This window comes from Protopterus annectens, chromosome 8.part0 (genome assembly GCF_019279795.1).
Source record: "Protopterus annectens isolate FY-2018-M chromosome 8.part0, PAN1.0, whole genome shotgun sequence".
NCBI lineage: Eukaryota > Metazoa > Chordata > Ceratodontiformes > Protopteridae > Protopterus > Protopterus annectens.
The window spans coordinates 54552338-54571733 of NC_056741.1; the positions used below are offsets into that span (position 1 = coordinate 54552338).

General features: G+C 45.7%; 1 protein-coding gene across 3 annotated transcripts in view; it reads right to left on the reverse strand.

The window, feature by feature from the left end:
• Positions 1–19396, reverse strand: part of USP5 (ubiquitin specific peptidase 5) — a 2313977-nt gene that overhangs the window by 1290960 nt on the left and 1003621 nt on the right. For all 3 annotated transcript variants that reach the window (XM_044079605.1, XM_044079604.1, XM_044079606.1), the window contains exon 9: positions 15402–15473. In XM_044079605.1, the coding sequence (XP_043935540.1) occupies positions 15402–15473 (72 nt within the window). The remainder of the gene's footprint in view (positions 1–15401; positions 15474–19396) is intronic.

Here is a 19396-nt window from a genome sequence, read left to right on the forward strand (position 1 = left end):
GGTGGGGTAATCTGTGGTGATTGCCCTTGGCTAGAGAAAAAAGGAGGGGAAACCAATACGGTTGTGCCCAAAAGGGGGTTACCAGTAGGATTTTTGGTTTGTCCATCTGAATTTTCTGGAGGACTTTCTGGATCAGAGTGAAAGGGGGGAAGGTGTACAGGAACACCCCCCTCCCCATGAAAAGGAGAAGGTGTCCACTTTCCACACTTGTGGGTGTGGATTCCCTGTGCAGAAGTTGGGCATCTACCTGTTGTCTGGGGAGGTAAAGAGGTCTGCTTGTGGAACTCCCCACCTGTGTATCAGGTCTAGGAAAACCTCCCCCTGTAGCATCCATTCGTGAGAGGGGGCTGAGGTTCTGCTGAGTGTGTCTGCCATCACATTCTGTTGAGAGGGGATATACATGGCCAACAGGTGTACTCAAGACAGTCTGCCAGATTCCAAATCTGAATGGCCAGTCTGCATGGAGGGAATGACTCGGTCCCTCCCTGTTTATGTACCACAGAAATGTCATGTTGTCTGTGATTACCTTTAAGGTTCCTGGCAGGATAGAGGGTTGGAATGTTAGTAGGGCCAACAGCAAGGCTCTCATTTCCTTGATGTTGATGTGATCTTTTACTCAGAGTGGACTGAGAGATGTTGATTTGTTTGCAACACTGCCCCCCATCCTAGGTCTGAAGCATCAGTGTAAAGGCATTGACGTGGAGCTGAGGTCGGAAGGTGGAGCCCTAGGTTTGTCTGTACTGCAGATATCCACCACTGGATCTCCGTCTAAGTAAGGGAAGAGTGGGTGGGGCACATCCAAGGGTTGGGAATGCTGGTTCCATAGATTTTTCAGTACCCATTGAATTTTGCGTGTGTGTAGTCTTGCCAAAGGTTCGGGAAAGGATCTGATTGAAGTACATACTGCGTTATTGAATCCTTTGGTCCGGTATGAAGGCTTTCATGCAGTCCGTACGTAGTTTGCATCCCAGAAAAATCATGTCCTGAGAAGGAGTCAGGTGAGATTTTTCTACATTTACAGTAAATCCCAAAAGAGAGAGGATGTGAGACCTCCTGCAAATGGAGGAGTAGGAGTTGGTGGTCTTGGTGCAGGATGAGAAGGTCGTCTAGGTAGGGTATACCCAGTGTCCTGCAATGGGCAATGAAGGGGCTAGACACTTGGTGAACACTCTGGGGGCTGTGGATAGACCAAAGGGCAAAGCAGAGAACTGAAAATGGCAGGAACCTATAGAAATTGAGGAATTTCCTGAAATCCGGATGAATGGGGATGTGTAGGTAGTTATCTGAGATCTAGAGCCACCATGAAGGCTTGGGAGGGAATTACAGGCAGGTGAATAGGTAAGATTATAATTTTGAAGCTGGGTATAAGTAGTGAAAGATTGAGAAAGGAAAGATAGGTCTCCAGGGACCCTCTTTCCTGGGGACCAGGAAGATACTGGAGCAAACCTGGAGTCCTTTTGAGGGGCGGGATAGTACAGTTGTGTACACTTACCATAAATGTAGATGTCAGAGTGTTATTCACTGTTGCAGTCATCACATTTGTGTTATCTGCCTGCAGGTAGCCCTCAGCCGGCCTGAATACCAGAGTCTTGGATTCCTGCGTCAGATGCTGTCTCTTCTTCCATGACGTCAGGGGTATAAAACATGCAGCCAACAACATTACATCAGTTTTTCTTGCCCCAGATGTCAGGTGCCCCCACAATGGGAAGCAATTACATGTTATGGTACACCTCCATCATAAAGCAAATACACCAAAAAGCTTAAATACACCAAACAAGAAAGAAAGGTAGAGCAAAGAGAAGTCAGGGGGGCTGGAAGGAGGGTAACCAGGACTGCAACAGTGAATACACTCGAACATCTACATTTGTGTGTACACAAGTGTACTACATTCTTCATGTTTCACTGTTGCAGTCATCACATTTGGGTTAATTCCCAAAGCTAAGGAAGGGAAGAGGAAGTTAGAGAGCATTAGGTCCAGCTATTAAGCCCTGCAAAACTGCAGTGGCAAAACCAGCTCTGGATTTACAAAAATAGGCATGTGGTAATGCTTGGTGAAGGTATGTACAGAGCTCCAGGTAGCAACTTCTAGGATGTCCCTGGTAGGGACTCCTCTGAGAAAGGCTGTAGAGGTAGATGCAGCCCTGGTGGGATGTGATCTTATCCCCTGTGGGGTAGGTTTTCCATGGTGCTTGTAGCAGAAATTAATGCAATGGGCTACCATTTAGAAATGGTTTGCTTAGAAATGGCCTTCCCTCTGCCCCTGCTGCAAAGCCAACTAGCAGCTGTTCAGATTTTCTGAGAGGCTTAGTCCTGTCCAAATAAAATCTAAGTTGTCTGTGCACATCCAGAGAGTGCAGTATTCATTCTCCTTTGTTTTGTGGATTAGGGAAAAAAGTAGGCAAATGAATGGACTGATTTAGGGCCACAATAAACACCACCTTGGGCATAAAGGAAGGATTGGTCCTGAGGGAAACTCTGTCTGTGTGGAAGATAATGAAGGGTTCCACTGCCATGAGGGCCTGTAATTCAGACACTCTTCTTGCTGAAGTGGTGGACAGAAAGAAGGCTGTTTTCCAAGAAAGGAATTTCAACTCTGCAGTTGCAGCTGGCTGAAAGGGAGGGAGAGTGAGCTTTTCCAATACAAAGTTAAGGTCCCCAGCTGGAGTAGGGGCTCTCCTGGGCGCCTTAAATTTTTGGCCCCTCTAAGGAATTGCTTTACAGGGGGTTAGAGAAGAGGGGTGGCTCAGTATTATAATGTGCTGAAATGGCAGAGGCATGAATTTTAATTGACGAGAAGGATAGGCCCTTGTGGAGCATTTATGTTAAGTACTGAAGAATATGAGGTAAGTTGGGCACAGTTGTGCCCATCCCCCGAGTCTGGCTCCAGGAACAGTATTTTTTCCACTTTTCAGCACAGGATTTTCCAGTACTAGGCCTCCTTGCCTCCAGAATGACATCTAGCACCTGATTACTGAGGGATGCTATTGAAGAGCTCAAGGAATCAGCCAGGCTGCAAGGCTCAGGGTTTGAAGCTGTGGGTGCAGAATCTGGTCCGCCTGCTGGGACAGCAGGGAAGGGGTCTGAGGCAGGTGCCATGGTTCCAGCAGTGTCACACTGTGCAAGAGTGGGTACTAGTGCTGGTGTGGCCAGTCTGTTGCAATCAGTATTGTCCTTGGCTTGAACTGTTTGATCTTTTGCAGAACCTGCAAGAGGAGAGGCAGAGGGGGAAAAGGCATAAACAGATAGGCTTTCCCAGGGACAGGGCATCCACTTTCCAAGCTTGACTGTGGGAAGTCCTTGTACAGAATTTGTCCAATTGGTAGTTCTGAGGGGAGGCAAAAGTACAGTTTTGTACCTACCATAAATGTAGATGTCCGATAGGTATGCATCTGCAGTCATCACATATGGGATGACCTGCCTCAGGCAGCCCTTCGGTCGGCCGGATTCCAAAGTCTGGGTCCGGCGTCGGCTGAAGTCGCCTCTTCCCCAACGTCAGAGCGCCTGGGGTATAAAAGCGTCAGCAGACGCCATCTTCCTCAGTTTTTCTTGCCCCAGATGCCAGGTGCCCTCTAAGGAAGGCTAAATTTGGAGAAATGCAATAAATTCCAAATATGCACAAAAAATATATATACACATATATAAAAACAAATACACCATAACAGATAACCCCAGCTAGCTATGAGAGGGGAATGTACCCAAGAAATACCACAGAGGGGAAGGAGGGAGGGTAAACCTGACTGCAGATGCATACCTATCGGACATCTACATTTATGGTAGGTACAAAACTGTACTATGTCCTTCAAGGATGCATCTGCAGTCATCACATATGGGTAGAATACCATAGCCAATCTGGGGGTGGAGGATCTATGTAAAGGATGGTGTAGCTAAAATGCCCTGCAGGACTGCCGTAGCAAAGCCTGCTCTGGATCTGGAATATAAAGGTAAGTTGTAATGCTTGGAAAATGTATGCACGGAGCTCCATGTAGCAGCTTCTAAAATGTCCTTGGTAGCCACCCCTCTTAAAAAGGATGTGGAGGTGGCTGTGGCTCTAGTCAAATGAGGTCTAATGTTAGCTGGTACAGTTTTTCAATGAAAGGAGTAACAGAAACGAATGCAATTCCCTATCCATTTTGAAATTGTCTGTTTTGAAATTGCTTTTCCTTGTGCACCAGCAGCATATGCTACAAACAACTGGTCAGTTTTTCTGTAATTTTTAGTTCTGTTCAAGTAGTAGCGCAACTGTCTGTGTATGTCCAGGGTGTGCAGAAGCTTTCCCCCTTTGTTTTGTGGATTTGGAAAGAAGGTAGGCAGGTGAATAGCTTGGTTTAATGAGACCCTAGATACCACCTTTGGCATAAATGAAGGATTGGTTCTCAATGAGACTCTGTCTTGATGAAAAATAAGAAATGGCTGTACTGCCATGAGGGCCTGTAACTCAGATACTCTTCTTGCTGAGGTTATGGCCAGAAGGAAGGCAGTCTTCCAAGAGAGGAACTGTAGTTCTGCAGATGCTGCTGGTTCAAAGGGAGGCAGCGTTAGTTTTTCCAACATGAAGTTAAGGTCCCAAGTAGGCACTGGTGGTTTCCTCGGAGGATTGATGTTTTTAATTCCTCTTAGAAACTGTCTTAGCAGAGGATGAGAGAAGACAGGTGGATCAGTATTGTACTCTGCTGAAATTGCTGAAGCATGAATTTTAATGGAAGAGTAAGACAGGCCATTGTGGAGCATTTCTGCCAAATATTCCAGGATATGTGCCATGTTCATAACTGTTGCATCTAGGCCCTTTGAGGTGCTCCAGGTGTGAAATCTTTTCCATTTTGCCGAGTATGCTTTCCTTGTGGAAGGCCTGCGAGCTTCCATGATGATATCCTTCACTCTCTTGGATAGCTTATCCTGGTGATGAGTCAAGGTATTTTCCAGGCAGCTAGTTGTAATGTTTTCAGGTTGGAATGCAGAGTTTGGTAATTGTGCTGCGTCAGGAGAAGCGGCCATTGTGGCAGAAGCCATGGTTTTGTCCGTGACATGCTCTTTAGCAATGGGTACCAGTGCTGTCTTGGCCAGTCCGGAGCTATCAGAATCACTCTTGGCTGCTCTGCCCTGATCTTCAGTAAGACCTTGGTCATTAATGGAAGAGGTGGGAATGCATACACTGTTAAGAGTTCTCCAGCTAAAAGAGAGGGCTTCCACTTTCCATGCTTGTGGGTGGTATGTCCTTGAGCAGAATTTCTCCAGCTGATGATTGTGTGGGGAGGCAAAGAGGTCTATGTCCGGTCTCCCCCATGATTGTGCTATCTGATGGAAGATGTCTGGGTGCAGCATCCATTCGTGTGCATCCATGGTGTTCCTGCTTAAGCTGTCCACCAGTATATTGTCCTTTCCTGGTACAAACTGGGATTGCAGCTGTATATTGACAGTCAAGGAAAGTTCCCATAGATTCATTGCCAGTCGGCAAAGAGAGTAGGTATGGGTGCCCCCTTGCTTGTTTATGTACCACATAACTGTAGTGTTGTCTGTCCTTATTAGCAGGTGGCCCTGATGTAGAAATAACTTGAAGGCCTCGATTGCATGTATCACTGCCAGCATTTCCTTTTGGTTTATGTGCATGTGTAGCTCTTTTTGTGACCATAGACCTTGAATGCATCTTCTTTCCATGTGCGCTCCCCATCCGTGGTCTGAAGCGTCCGCTGTAATGGTTTGGGGCTGGCTATTGGTTTGCTGAAGGGCAAACTCCTGTTTGACTGGCTTGCTTGAGCCCACCACAGAAATTCCCTTTGAAGGCATGGGATGAGTGGTATCAAAGTTTCCAAGCTGTGACTGTGCTGAGTCCATAAACTCCTTAGGTACCACTGGAGTTTCCTCATATGTAGCCTTGCTTGAGGAATCAGAAGAATGCAAGAAGCCATGTAACCCAGGGCCTGCAGGATTTTCCTTGCAGTCAGCTGAGTTTGTTTTGACAGGTTTTTGAAGTAATCCGGTAGTTGGTTTTGTTTTTCTTCTGTGAGGAAAGCCATATGGGTGGTTGTGTCTAGATCCGCACCCAGAAAAGTTATTCTTTGGGATGGTACAAGTCTTGACTTGTGCATGTTGACTGTATATCCCAAGGCCTGAAGAAGATAGATGGCATAATTCAAGTGTTTTACCAAAATTTGTTGACTGTCCGCTTGTATAAGGCAGTCGTCCAGATACGGGTATATTTGCATCCCCTGAAGTCTGCAGTGTGCAATTACTGATGCCAGGCATTTCGTGAATACTCTGGGCACAGTAGATAAGCCAAAGGGCAATGCTGAGAATTGATAATGCTCTGAACCTGCAAGAAATCTGAGGTGTCTTCTGCAGCTTTGTCTGATAGGGACATGCAGGTATGCCTCCTTGAGGTCCAGAGTTACCAGCCAAGACCCCTTGCCCAGCATGGGAAGGAGTTGCTGCAGAGTCAGCATTTTGAATTTTGGCACAATGAGGTAAGTATTTAGTGCGGACAAGTCGAGAATAGACCTCCGTTGCTTTTCTTTTCTTGGAACAAGGAAGAGTCTGGAATAAAATCCTTGGCCTTGTTCTGCGAGAGGAACCTTTTCTATTGCTTTCATTTTCATTAAGTTGGAGATTTGTTTCAAAGCCTCTGCCCTTTGATTTGGTGGCAGGTCTGGCATGCCTTTTCTTTTCGGTAATGTGTGGAAATGGAACCTGTATCCTTTGTCTATTATTTGTAGTGTCCATTTGTCCCTTGTAATAATGTGCCAATTTTCTGAAAATAAAGAAAGCTTTCCGCCCAAAGGTGCTTCCAATTGAGCCCTGGTAGGCGGAGTCAAGGTAAAGTCATTGAGTCTGTCCTTGTGCAGCAGTTGTAGGCCCTACACTACCTCTCTGGTTGGGAGGCTGCCATTGACGTCCTCTGTAGGAGCCTCTAGCTTGCCCTCTACCTCTGGCACGCCTGTTCTTGCCTCTCTGAAATCTGTCTGTGTCTGGAAAGGACCAGTTCTTGGAAGGCCAATTTCTGCTGAATCTTGGTGGTTGGACTTGCATAAAATCTTTGACTGTGTGTACAGATTTTGCCTTTTCTTCAAATTTCTTTAAGACCTCCTGAGCAGTGGAGCCAAATAACTTTTGCTTTTCTAGTGGAGCATCCAGAAGCTTTGCTTTAACATGGTCTGGCAGAGATTGTTCCTTCAGCCAAGCATGCCTACGTATGACTGCACCTGTCATTGCTGACCAACATGAAGCTTCCAATGCATCATAACCACACTGCAAGAAATGGTTGCTAACCTGTTGAGAGTTATGTACCAGATCCTGAAGTGATTTGCGATCTAGGGGTTCAGGTGAAGACAGCTTTTTATGCAATTCATCTAACAAATATTCTTGGTACTGTATCATATGAAATTGGCAGTTTAAAGCCCTCATAGAAAGGGTAGCAGAAGTATACACTTTTACCCCATCGCTCTAAAGCCCTGGACTCCCTTTCAGAGGGGAGTGGATTTTTTGTAGTGACAGCTGCAACCCCTTTAGGGCCCTGGGAAATAGTTTCTGGATCAGCAGAGTGGGCCTTGTAAAGGAAAAGATGTGATTCCGGGACCCTGTAGTACCTATCGGGTTTGGCAGGAGCCGGAGGGAGAGTGTCAGGGGTTGTGCTAGATTCAGAGTACACATCATCAATGACATTCAAAAACAGGGGGAATAGCCAAAGGTCTATGCTGAGGCAAATGCAAGAAGGTCCTTAATCTCTTCCTGGAATCAGAGAATTCCTGGCCCTGCCATTGGAAATGCTTCCTCATAGTGTGCAGAGTTTCCACAAAAGACAGTTCTTCAGGAGGGGAGGCCGAAGGGATAGATTCCTCTGCATCTGAATCCTCGTAGGCCAAAAAAGCCTCCTCCTGGTAGTCCGAGAGGGCAGAGCCATCAGAGGCCTCATCTGAGGAGAGGGGATCAGAGGGCTCAACCCTGGGCCTTTTTTCTGTAGGAGGTTGAGAGCCCCTAATTAATGAAATAAGGTCCTCTGCTAGACTAAGGATCTGAGAACCTGTAGTGGGTCCCTGAGGGATAACCCTGGGAGGCATAGATTTTGAGTGTTTAGCAGCTTTAGCCCTAGAGAATGCCTTAATAGACATGGATGCAGGAGGCCTGGCTGTACCACGTGCTGGTGTAGTTTTGTCTAAGGGAATGGTGTCGGAAGGTTCCTGGACACCAGATTCCAAAGGAGATTCAACAACCGAGACAGTAGTGGCCTCCGGGGCCGAGGTTGTCGGTTGTACGGTTTTGGTGGACGGTAGTACCAAGGACTCTGTTTCAGCCGAAACAGAGACACTCACGGTAGGCTTGGCCGTGGTTTCAGCCGAAACCGTGGACCGCAGGTGTCGGTCCTTGTCCTTCCGTTTCTTTATTAAATGTGAAGTCGGAGTCTCCGACGGCATTTTGTAAGCAAAACTAGCCCCAAAAAATTCCTCTGCAAACTCCGACCGACGTCTTAGAGTGTATCGGTTGAAGGAAGCACAGGCGGAACAGGCCGAGACGTCGTGGTCTGGGCCTAGGCAAGGTAGGCAGTAAGAGTGGAAATCCTTATGAGGTATTGGTTTCCCACAAGTTAAGCAATTATTAATTTTATCTGACATCGGCTGAGGCAAGAGAGAGTCCCCAATGGGGTACTTAGCTTTTGAAGTCTTCGGTTTAGCTGAATTACAGGAGCTGGCCGACCGGCACTTGCGAATTGCTTCTGCTTCGGGCACCACGCGGCAAGAAAGACTGAGGAAGATGGCGTCGGCTGACGCTTTTATACCCCAGGCGCTCTGACGTCGGGGAAGAGGCGACTTCAGCCGACGCCGGACCCAGACTTTGGAATCCGGCTGACCGAAGGGCTGCCTGAGGCAGGACAACCCATATGTGATGACTGCAGATGCATCCTTGAAGGACATCAGGTCTACCTCTGGAGTCCCAAATTTCTTCCTCAAGAGGTTGAATATTTGTGGTTCCAGTTTCCATTCGTGTGGGTCCATGAGATTTCTGCTTTGGTAGTCTGCCAGTGAATTTAGTTTGGCAGGAAATGAGCTTGTAGGTGCACTTGGTAGCTCAGGGCCGTGTTCCACAGAGCTATGGCTAGTCTGCAGAGAGGGTACGAGTGGGTTCTCCCCTGCTTGTTTATGTACCACATAACTGTGGTGTTGTCTCTCTTTGCCAATAGTTGTCCTGGAAGAATGTGGTCTTTGAAGGCTGTCAGGGAATACTGTACAGCTAACATTTCTTTTTGGTTGATACGCAGGTGCATCTGTCTCTGGTTCCATTTGCCCTGAATGCACTGCCCTGCCAAGTGAGCCCCCTATGCATAATCTGATGAATCTGTTAGGGTTTGGGCGGCAGGGGGTAGAGTGAAAGGGAGCCCCTTGTTGTGGTAGCAGGCCTCTGCCCACCAAAGGAACTCTGTCTTTATACTAGGAATGACAAGAATAATTGATTCCAGGTCCTGAGAATGTTGACACCATAGGATTTTTAGATTTTTAGATACCATTGTAGTTTCCTCATATGCAGTCTTGCATATGAAATTAGTAGAATGCAAGAGGCCATGAACCCCAGGGCTTGCAGAATTTTCCTTGCAGATAGCTGGGTCTTTGTGGCCAATATTTTGAAGTAGGTTGTCAAATAAACTTGTTTCTCTGGAGTGAGGAAAGCCATCTGGGAAGTTGTGTTCAAGCTTGCTCGCAGGAATACAATCTGTTGGCAGGGTACGAGGTGAGATTTCTTTTCGTTTATGGTGTACCTCACTGAGGTTAGAAGTTTCTTTACGAATGCCAGACGTTTTAATAGCAAGTCCTGGCTTACTGCCTGAATCAGACAATCATCCAAGTATGGGTATATCTGAATATTTCTCTGCCTGCAAAATGAAATGGCTGGAGCTAGACACTTTGTGAATACCCTGGGTGCAGTAGATAAGCCAAAGGGAAGTGCAGAGAACTGATGGTGCATGGAGCCTGCCCTGAAGTGTTGGCATTTCCTGCAAGATTCCCTTATTGAAATGTGCAGGTAAGCTTCCTTTAAGTCTAAGGTTGCCAACCAGGCATCTTTGCCTAGCATAGGAAGCAGATGTTGAAGTGTTAGCATTTTGAATTTTGGGATTACCAGAAAGGTGTTTAGAATAGAGAGGTCCAGGATAGGACGCCAGGAGCTGTCTTTTCTGGGTACCAGAAAAAGTCTTGAATAAAAACCTTGTCTTCTGCTGTGACAGGTTGAATAGCCATGATACTCAGAAGAGAGAGAACCTGCTGTTGGGCCTCCGCCCACTGGTAGGGTGTGGAAGTGGAATCTGCATCCTTGGGAAACTATATTCAAAACCCATTTGTCCTGGGTAATGAGTTCCCAGTTTTTTGCATGCAGGGCGAGCTTTCCTCCTAAGGGAGCAGGCAGATGAGCAGGGCTTGGAAGGGTTAAGGTTAAGTCATTGTGCCATTTTTCCATAGGTGGGGGTGGCTGACTACTCCCTGCTTTGGAAGTGGGAGCCCCCCACTGATTAGGATGTGCGTAGCCTGAGACTGTAACCTAGGTGGTCTGCTGTTACTGGGTTTGGACTGAGAAGGTCTGGCAGAGACTGCAAAGGACCAATTCTTTGAAGGCCAATGCCTACTAAATCTGGGAGGCTATACTTGTAGGAAATCTTTAACAGTTTGCATAGATTTAGCTTTTTCCTCCATCTTTTTGAGGACTTCTTCTGCTTTGTTGCCAAACAGGCGGTCTTGGTTTAAGAGAGCATCCAGTAATTTAGCTTTAATACGATCTGGGAAGTTTTGCTCCTTAAGCCAAGCATGCCTTCTAAGTACAGACCTAGTGACAGCAGCCCTGCAATATGCTTCTAAAGAGTCAAAACCACATTGCAAAGTATATTTACCAACTTGTTCTGCAGAATGCATTAAATCCTGTAATTCTTTGTGTTCAGCACAATCAGGAATCAACATTATTTTCTGTTTAAGTAGTCCCATAATATGCTGCTGATACTTTAACATATGAAGCTGGCAATTTAAAGCCCTAATTGCCAAAGTAGCAGAAGTGTATACCTTCTTACCCAATCTCTCGAAGGCTCTAGAATCTCTATCAGAAGGGATAAGATTTTTGGCAGCAGTAGCCTTAATGCCTTTTGGTCCTTGGGAAATGGTCTCTGGATCCGCAGTAGGATTTATGAAGAGGAACTTGTGAGAGTCAGGTACTCTGTAATACCAGTCAGGTTTTCTGGGAGCTGGAGGTAAAGTGTCTGGGAAAAGGCTAGATAATAAGAAAGCATCATATACAATGTCCAGAACAGGAGGGATAGCTAAAGGCCTGTGTTGATGAAGGAGTAAGAATTACCTAAGCCTCTTTTTGGAGTCAGAGTAATCCTGGCTTTCCCAGCGGAAATGCTCCCTAAGTGTGCAAGGTTTCAACAAAAGAAAAATCTTCTGGAGGGGAAGCAGAGGGAATGGAATCCTCTGCATCAGAATCCTCATAGGTAGACAAGGGCAAATCGATTCCTGATCAGAAGGAAAATCAGTTCTAGGTCTCAGAGGGGGAAGGCTGGCTTCCCCTAATTAAGGTAATAAGGTCTTCAGCCATTCTAAGCATTTGTTTTTTAGGCATATGGGCCAAAGCATGCGGTTTGGACGTCTGTTTTCTAGGCGTGGTGCGAGTTTTAGACCTGGATGAAGAAGATGGCATTGGTGTAAAATGCAAGTCTGTAGGCCTAAATACACCCTCAGAAGCCGGTGCCTGCAGAGCGGCTCAGGACTCATCCAAGGTAGAGACATTCACAGGTTCCATAGTCGAAGAAGCATCTCACGACATATTGGACTCCGAATGGGTCTCAGTAGAGGCCTGCGAATCTGAAGTAGCGGGTATTAGGGGTTGCGAAAGTGCCTCACTGAGTACCAGCGGACTGGCGATTAGCTTAACGGAAGCGTCGTCGGCAGTTTTGGACCTATGCAGTCTGTCTGTCTTTATCCTTATGTTTTTTTGGAAGATCAGTAGTGAGATGGCTTAACGAAGCCAATTCGGAGTACAGATACAAAGTACCAAAATAATTTGCTGCAAAGATAGCCTGACGACTAATAGTTCGGGGATTGAACAAGGCACAAAACCGACAGCGAGGGATGTCGTGGTCTGGGCCTAAGCAGGGAATGCAGTACGAATGAAAATCTTTCAGATATTTGCTTTCCACAGGTAAGACAATTGTTAACTTTTACTGATATCGGTTGGAGCAAGAAAAACGATTCCCAATGGGGTGTATTTATTTATTTATTTTAAGACTTCGGTTCTGAAACTCGATAATGAAAATTTCAGGAGTCGGCTGACAGGCACTTACGAACTGCTTCTGCTTCGAGCACTGCATGGCAAGAAAGACTGATGTAATGGCGTCGGCTGCATGCTTTATACCCCTGACGACCTGTCGTCATGGAAGAAGAGACAGCATCTGACGCCGGAATCCAAGACTGCTATTCAGGCCGGCTGAGGGCTACCTGCAGGCAGATAATCCAAATGTGATGACTGCAACAGTGAAACACGAAGAACATCTGGTTCTATGGTCCCTTGGTTTAGCAGTTGTTGAATAATGGGTGGGAATAGGTGTATCTGTTTTTTTGGTGGTTGTGGAATGCCCTGAAAGGGTGGAAGCATCCACCAAGTCATGTAATATCCTCTCTGGATGATGGAGAGGACCCATCGTTCTTCTGTAAGTTTCCGCCAGGAGGGGAGGGAGAGAGTGAGGATGGAGGGATAGGGGAGTTTCTGGATGCAGGGTGGATGAGTCACACTGGAGGGGGCCTGGGATGGTCAGGCCGTCTCTGAAAAGGAGTGGCAGAAGATCTTGAGGACAGTCTTAGGGTAGAAGTCTTTCTCTGCTGCCTACATCCCTTGGATTGTTGCGTTGAGGGAAAGGATTCCCTTCGTACAAAGGATGGTTCTTGAGGGTAGTTTCTACGATATCTAGGAATGGGAGACACCAAAAGGTGTTTTAGATTTTGCAACTCTTTTCCCTTCTCTTGTAGGAATTTGAGGAGCTCAGCAGAGGCTTGTCCAAAAAGTGCCTTATTGTCGAACAAAGCATCCAGACGTTTGGTCTGAAAATCCATGGGGAGGGGTTGTAGCCACACCCAGGAGTAACAATGCAGCACTGATCCAGAAGCAGCAGCTTTGGAAGTGGCTTCCACAGCATCATAGCTGCACTATTAGTGCCTGGTCACTTGTAATGTTGTGGAGAGGAGAGGGTTTAACTGTACTCTGGTGGGGAAGTCCTGGACCTCAGAAAGAAGGCTGGAGGCCTTAGAAATGGTATCAAGTACAAACCTTGCCATATGGGTTTGGTAGTTCAGGGCCCTAATGGCCAGAGTGGAAGATATGTAGACCTTTTTACCTGTCCTGTCCATAAATTTACTGTCTTTGTCAGTTGGATAAAGAGCAGAGGAAGGAAGCTATCTGGAGTCTTGTCTGCAGAAACAGCTATAACAGCTGGGTCAGCAGGAGGGCTCTTGTAAAGACACTGGGTGTCCTGGGGACCCTATAAATTCTGTCTGGACGTTTAGCTGCTGAACGTTGGGAGTCAGAAGACTGTGAAGCAGCTAAGAATACACCTTGAAATCCAGGTAGTAAATGGGGAGCAGGCTGCTCCATTTGCAGAAGGTCAACGTATCTTTTCTTAGAATCTGATACCTCAGAGGCCTGCCACTTGAAGTGTTCTCTCATGAGGGAGATAGTATCCCCAAAACTAAATTCTTCCCCTGGGAATTCTGGAGAAATAGAGTCCTCTTCATCTGGAGTAATGAACTCCTTGGGGGATAAGAGAAGGATTCCTCAGAGGATGAATATTCCTCCTCACACACATGGGTTGGTTGAGGAGTGAGAGTAGGTGGGAGCTGTTGGGACTGCACAACCTGAAAGGCAAAGGATTCCCAGCCTGACATCTGAGGGGGTTCAACGTGTTTGGACTTCTGTTTCCTTTTCAAGGATGTGTTAGACAAGGGAGAAGCAGATGTCAGCCAAGCAAGAGAAGGAGAAGCAGGGGCTTCCGAGAAGGTGAGCTGTGGTTTCCCTCTGCCATCAGACTCTGATAGCTGAAATACCTCAGCAGACATACCTTCGGTATCCTGCACCCCGGCCTCCATTGTGGTTCCCGGGCCTGCTTGGTAGATCGTCGTCTGAATGGACCCCGGGTCTGCTATCACCTCTAGAGCCAGTTTGGATGCCTGAGGTGCAGCCTGGGATTTGGGCCCAAGTTTCCTCGCCTTCTTCTGAGGCGGCTCGTCGGATGGGCCTACTCCTCCCTCCATGCTTAATGCCAAACGTCAGAGTCTGATTCCCAAGGTAAGGGTTTAAAGCCGCTAGTCGGCTACGAAGTGTTTTGGGGACGAACAACTTACAGACAGATCAGGATGAATAGTCGTGGGCTTTGCCTAGACAGAAAACACACTTATCGTGCATGTCCTTGTGAGGAATATGTCTCCCACAAGCACAATTCCCTTTCTTAGCTGACATGCAAGTCTAAAACAGCAAGCAAAACAAGTAAGAAAAAAACCCAGAGGGCGCTTATCTGAACAGTCCAAATGGTCGTCTAGACTCGATACTCGTAATTGTAGTCATCTGATAAAATGCAAAGCAAGGTAAAACTGGCGAACGGGAATCCGATGATCACTGCAGCAGAAAAATTCTGAGGAGGGTATGTGCAAATGTCACCTTTATACCCAATGCTAGTTTATGGCCCTTGTAGCCGACATCACATATACCCTCCAAGACAAAGACTTTGGTATACTGGCCGGACGGTGGCGCTGCAGGCAGCTACTCCCTACTCTTATGAATACTGCAACATCATTACAGAAGGACATCCTCTGATATAAGCACAGGCGTCCGTGATGGCCATAAAGCCAAACACCAGTCCCTTTTAAAGTCCAAAAGCACTATGGCAGAGCTGGGTGCAAAACGAGCCAGACAACTGCATATACTGTGTCATGTGATATTGTACACATATCTGCATGCACTGTCACACAATGCTGTACATTCAATGCATTTTACTAGCAATGTGTAGGAATTACATACAACTGATTTTTGTACCTTAAAATACGGAGCTGAAAGTTGAAATTCATAAACATCACCACCCCATGGTCATGCTGTACAAATCATACAATAATGTTACTCAGACATTAACGCCCAGTCAAATCTGTAAACCGCTAAACTGCTAAAAACACTATATAATATATTCCAAGCCAAACCAGTAAGTATACTAGGGAAACAGAGAAATAAATTTAATAAAATTCCAATTTTTGCCTTTTGCACTGCACTTTTCTCCCTTATCATAGTGAAATACCACCTGTGGCAGCTTTACTTTACTGCTGAGTCAGAAGGTATGAATCTTAAGCCCCAAACCCCACCACCACAACCACAAATCCTTGGGCCTCCAAAAGACAACTTACACTTGAACGTTGAAATCCTGTGTTGGGTCCGATGGAGCGCCATTAAAAATTTTCTCCAACTGTCCAACGTACCTGCAAAACATAGCAGAGAGTAGATAAAAACAGCCATTCAATCAGATACTATAAATCCACATTTACTACACACTAAAGTGAAGAGTCAACTTTTTGGAACATTTAACGTTTATCCAAGCCCTAGCAGTTTTCAAGGAGGCAGAAAAGAGGCACACACACTGGTCACATACTGCTCGTTAAAGTCATAAAACTCAGAGGGGGACAGTTTGTGTGTGTGTGAGAAAGACTCTTTCAGACACACAGCTCTGTCTCTGTGGGGTAGTATGAGCTCTATTTTTCCCCAAACTAGCATTCTGAAGTTTTCTTTTTTTTTTTAGCCAACTGGAAACAAATAATGTACTTCCCTTTCTACAGACAATTTTTAGCTTGAGTAACTTCAAAACCTAGACTAGTCCAATAAAAAGTATTACATCACATCTATGTTCCAACGTTTTTGTGCTTTCTGTTAGTGGAACAATACAGCATTTCCTTAATTTTTTCCCCCTTTGGACCAGAGATGTAAATAAGCACTAATAGCAGACCTTTCCTGTAAAGGGTCTCTAAATGGTTTATATGGTATCTGTACACAGAAATGGACTGACAAAATCTCCATATCCAGCTTCAACTCATGATCCCATTACAATGCAGCTGGTCACTGCAGACACTGCTCTCCTCCTTATATATGAAAGAACACAATGCACATTTAAAATCAGACCTCCCAAAGCTAAATGGACAAAATGTAAACTTAGTATGACCCATGCCACTCTGTTTATGTATCACGCCAATCACCAAATTAACTCTGCACACAGATTTTGAATTCAGACATCTACAGGCATACCAGCTATCTCAAGTTATGTGCAAAGTCATGTGGGATGGAAACACAAAGTCCCATAAACTAACCAGAGCTTTTATCTGCATCCTAATCCATATGTGGGGTACCTGCTGTGAAAAAGTACAGTTTTGTACCTACCGTAAATGTTCGAAGATCCACATTGCTGCAGTCCTTACATATGGATAGTCCGCTGTCCTCGGTCGGCCCAAATACCAAAGTATTAGGCTGACGTCGGTCATGGGCGCTCAGATCTGACATCAGAGCGTCAGGGTATTAAAGCGCATGACCGACGTCATATCCTCAGTCTTTTCTTGCCCCAGATGTCAGAAGGCCCTAAAAAGAAAGGCCACAGCCAAAAATAGAATACTTCCCAAAAGGCATGTACAAATAACAGCTACCACCCAAACCATACAACCATTCCAAACTACAGAGGGGAAGGAGGGAGGGTAAATTGGACTGCAGCAATGTGGATCTTGAACATCTACATTTATGGTAGGTACAAAACTGTACTATGTTCTTCATCTCACATTGCTGCAGTCCTTACATATGGGTAGAATCCCAAAGCAGAGGTAAAGGGCGGCTGGCAAAATCATAAAGCATTGGGAGCTGCCAAAATGCCCTGTAAGATTGCAGTGGCAAATCCAGCCCTAGATTTGGAATAAAGAGGAAGGTGGTAATGTTTAGAAAAAGTATGCACTGAACTCCAAGTAGCTGCTTCCAAAATATCTTTAGTAGCTACTCCCTTAAAAAGCTGTAGAAGTGGCAGTAGCCCTAGTGGGGTGAGGTCTGATTTCAGCGGAATCTCCTTACCATGATGAGAATAACAAAAGTAATACAAAAGCCAATCCACTTAGAAATAGTTTGTTTTGAAACAGGTTTCCCTGAGAACCCAAAGCAAAAGAAACAAACAACTGCTGAGACTGTCTGAACCCTTTAGTCCTGTTCAAATAATAACGCAACTGCCTGTGAATATCCAAAGTGTGCAAAATTTTCTCCCTTTATTTTGGGGATCTGCATAAAAAGTAGGCAAATGAATTGATTGGTTCAAGGCCACATTTGAAACCACTTTAGGCATAAAAGTAGGATTAGTACAGAGATACCCTATCCTTATGAAAAATTAGGAAGGGTTCAACTGCCATAAGAACCTGTAATTCAGAAACCCTTCTAGCAGACGTAATGGCCAACAAAAAAGCAGTCTTCCAAGACAAAACTTCAACAGCAGTAGCTGCAGGTTCAAAAGGAGGTAAAGTAAGTTTTTCCAACACAAAATTGAGATCCCAGGCAGGAGTAGGAGCTCTACGTGGGGGTCTTATGTTCTTTGCCCCTCTAAGAAATTGCTTAAACAAAGGATGAGAGAATAATGGAGGGTCACAGTCATAGTGAGCAGAAATGGCTGCAGCATGAACTTTTATAGAAGAGAAAGACAAACCCTTGTCTAATAATTCTGTAAGATATTGAAGAGAAACACTTAAATCAGGCCTGGAAACATCAAAGCCCTTTGTTTTGCTCCAAATTAAAAATCTCCTCCATTTATCAGCATAAACTTTCCTTGTACTAGGCCTTCTGGCCTCCAAAATAACATTCAAAACTTGTTGTGGAAGATGCGACCCTCCAGGTTCTAGAACAGAATATGCCAGGCTGTTAGATGCAGGGACTGAATCCTGACATTGAGGAAATGATTGCCCTCCTGTGACAAAAGGTGCGGAATCGAAGGCAAAGGCCATGGAGGCTCCCGTACTAAACTCCTCAGCAGAGGGTACCAGTGCTGTTGAGGCCAATCTGGAGCTATTAGAGTCATGGAGGGCTTGTCTTGTCTGACCTTCAAGAGTACCTTGGGGAGGAGAGGCAGAGGCGGAAAGGCATAGACGTGAAGATTGCTCCAACTGAATGATAGAGCATCCACTTTCCAGGCTGTGGGATGAAACATTTTTGTGCAAAACTTTGGCAACTGGAAATTTAGTGGAGAAGCGAACAGATCTATGTCTGGAGTTCCCCATATCACTGTCAACTTTCGAAATACATGAGGATCCAATTTCCACTTGTGGGGATCCACTATCTGTCTGCTCAAAACATCTGCTAAGGAGTTCTGTGCTCCTGGTAGAAACCTTGCCTGAAGATTGAGGTGTAAACTGAGAGCAGTCTCCCACAAAATCATTGCTTACCTGCAAAGAGGGTACGAATGGGTTCCCCCTTGCTTGTTGATGTACCACATGACAGTTGTGTTGTCTGTTTGAATCAACACTTGCCCTGGGTGAAGTAAATCCTTGAAAGCCATCAATGCAAATTGGACTGCTAACATCTCCTTCAAGTTGATATGTAAATGTTGAAGTCTGGCAGGCCACGTGTCTTGAACCCATTTTCCATTGAGGTGTGCTCCCCAAGCCTTGTCCGAGGCATCTGTCGTTAAAATCTGACTCGCCTCTGGTCGGGTCACAGAGAGTCCCTTGTTTAGGTGACATTCCTGAGCCCACCACAAAAATTCCTTTTGAATGCAAGGTATTTGAATGACAGTGTCCAGATCTTGGCAGTGTTGTGTCCATACATTTTTGAGATACCATTGTAGCTTCCTCATATGCAGTTTGGCATTGGGAAGCACCAGAATACAAGATGCCATGAACCCCAAGGCTTGAAGGACTGTCCTTGCAGTCAGCCTGGACCGTAGAGACAATTGATGGAAGTAAAGAGTAAGGTTCTTTTGCTTGTCCGGGGTCAAAAAAGCCATCTGGGAAGCTGTATTCAGTCTCACACCCAGAAAGCACATTTCCTGAGAGGGTACTAGACTGGACTTTGTTTCGTTCACAGAATACCCTAGGCACCTTAACACTGCCATCACATACTGTAGATGATGAAGAAGTTCGTACTTGTCTTGAGCAAGAATCAGGCAATCGTCCAAATAAGGATAAATTTGTGTTCCTCTTAACCGTAAGAAGGCTATCACTGGAGCCAGAACCTTTGTGAACACCCTGGGCGCAGTAGATAAGCCAAAGGGCAATGCAGAGAACTGATAATGTAAAGTCCCAGCTCGAAAACGCAGGTACCTCCTGCAACTGGGCCTGATAGGAACATGAAGATAAGCCTCTTTGAGATCCAGAGTTACCATCCAGTGATCTTT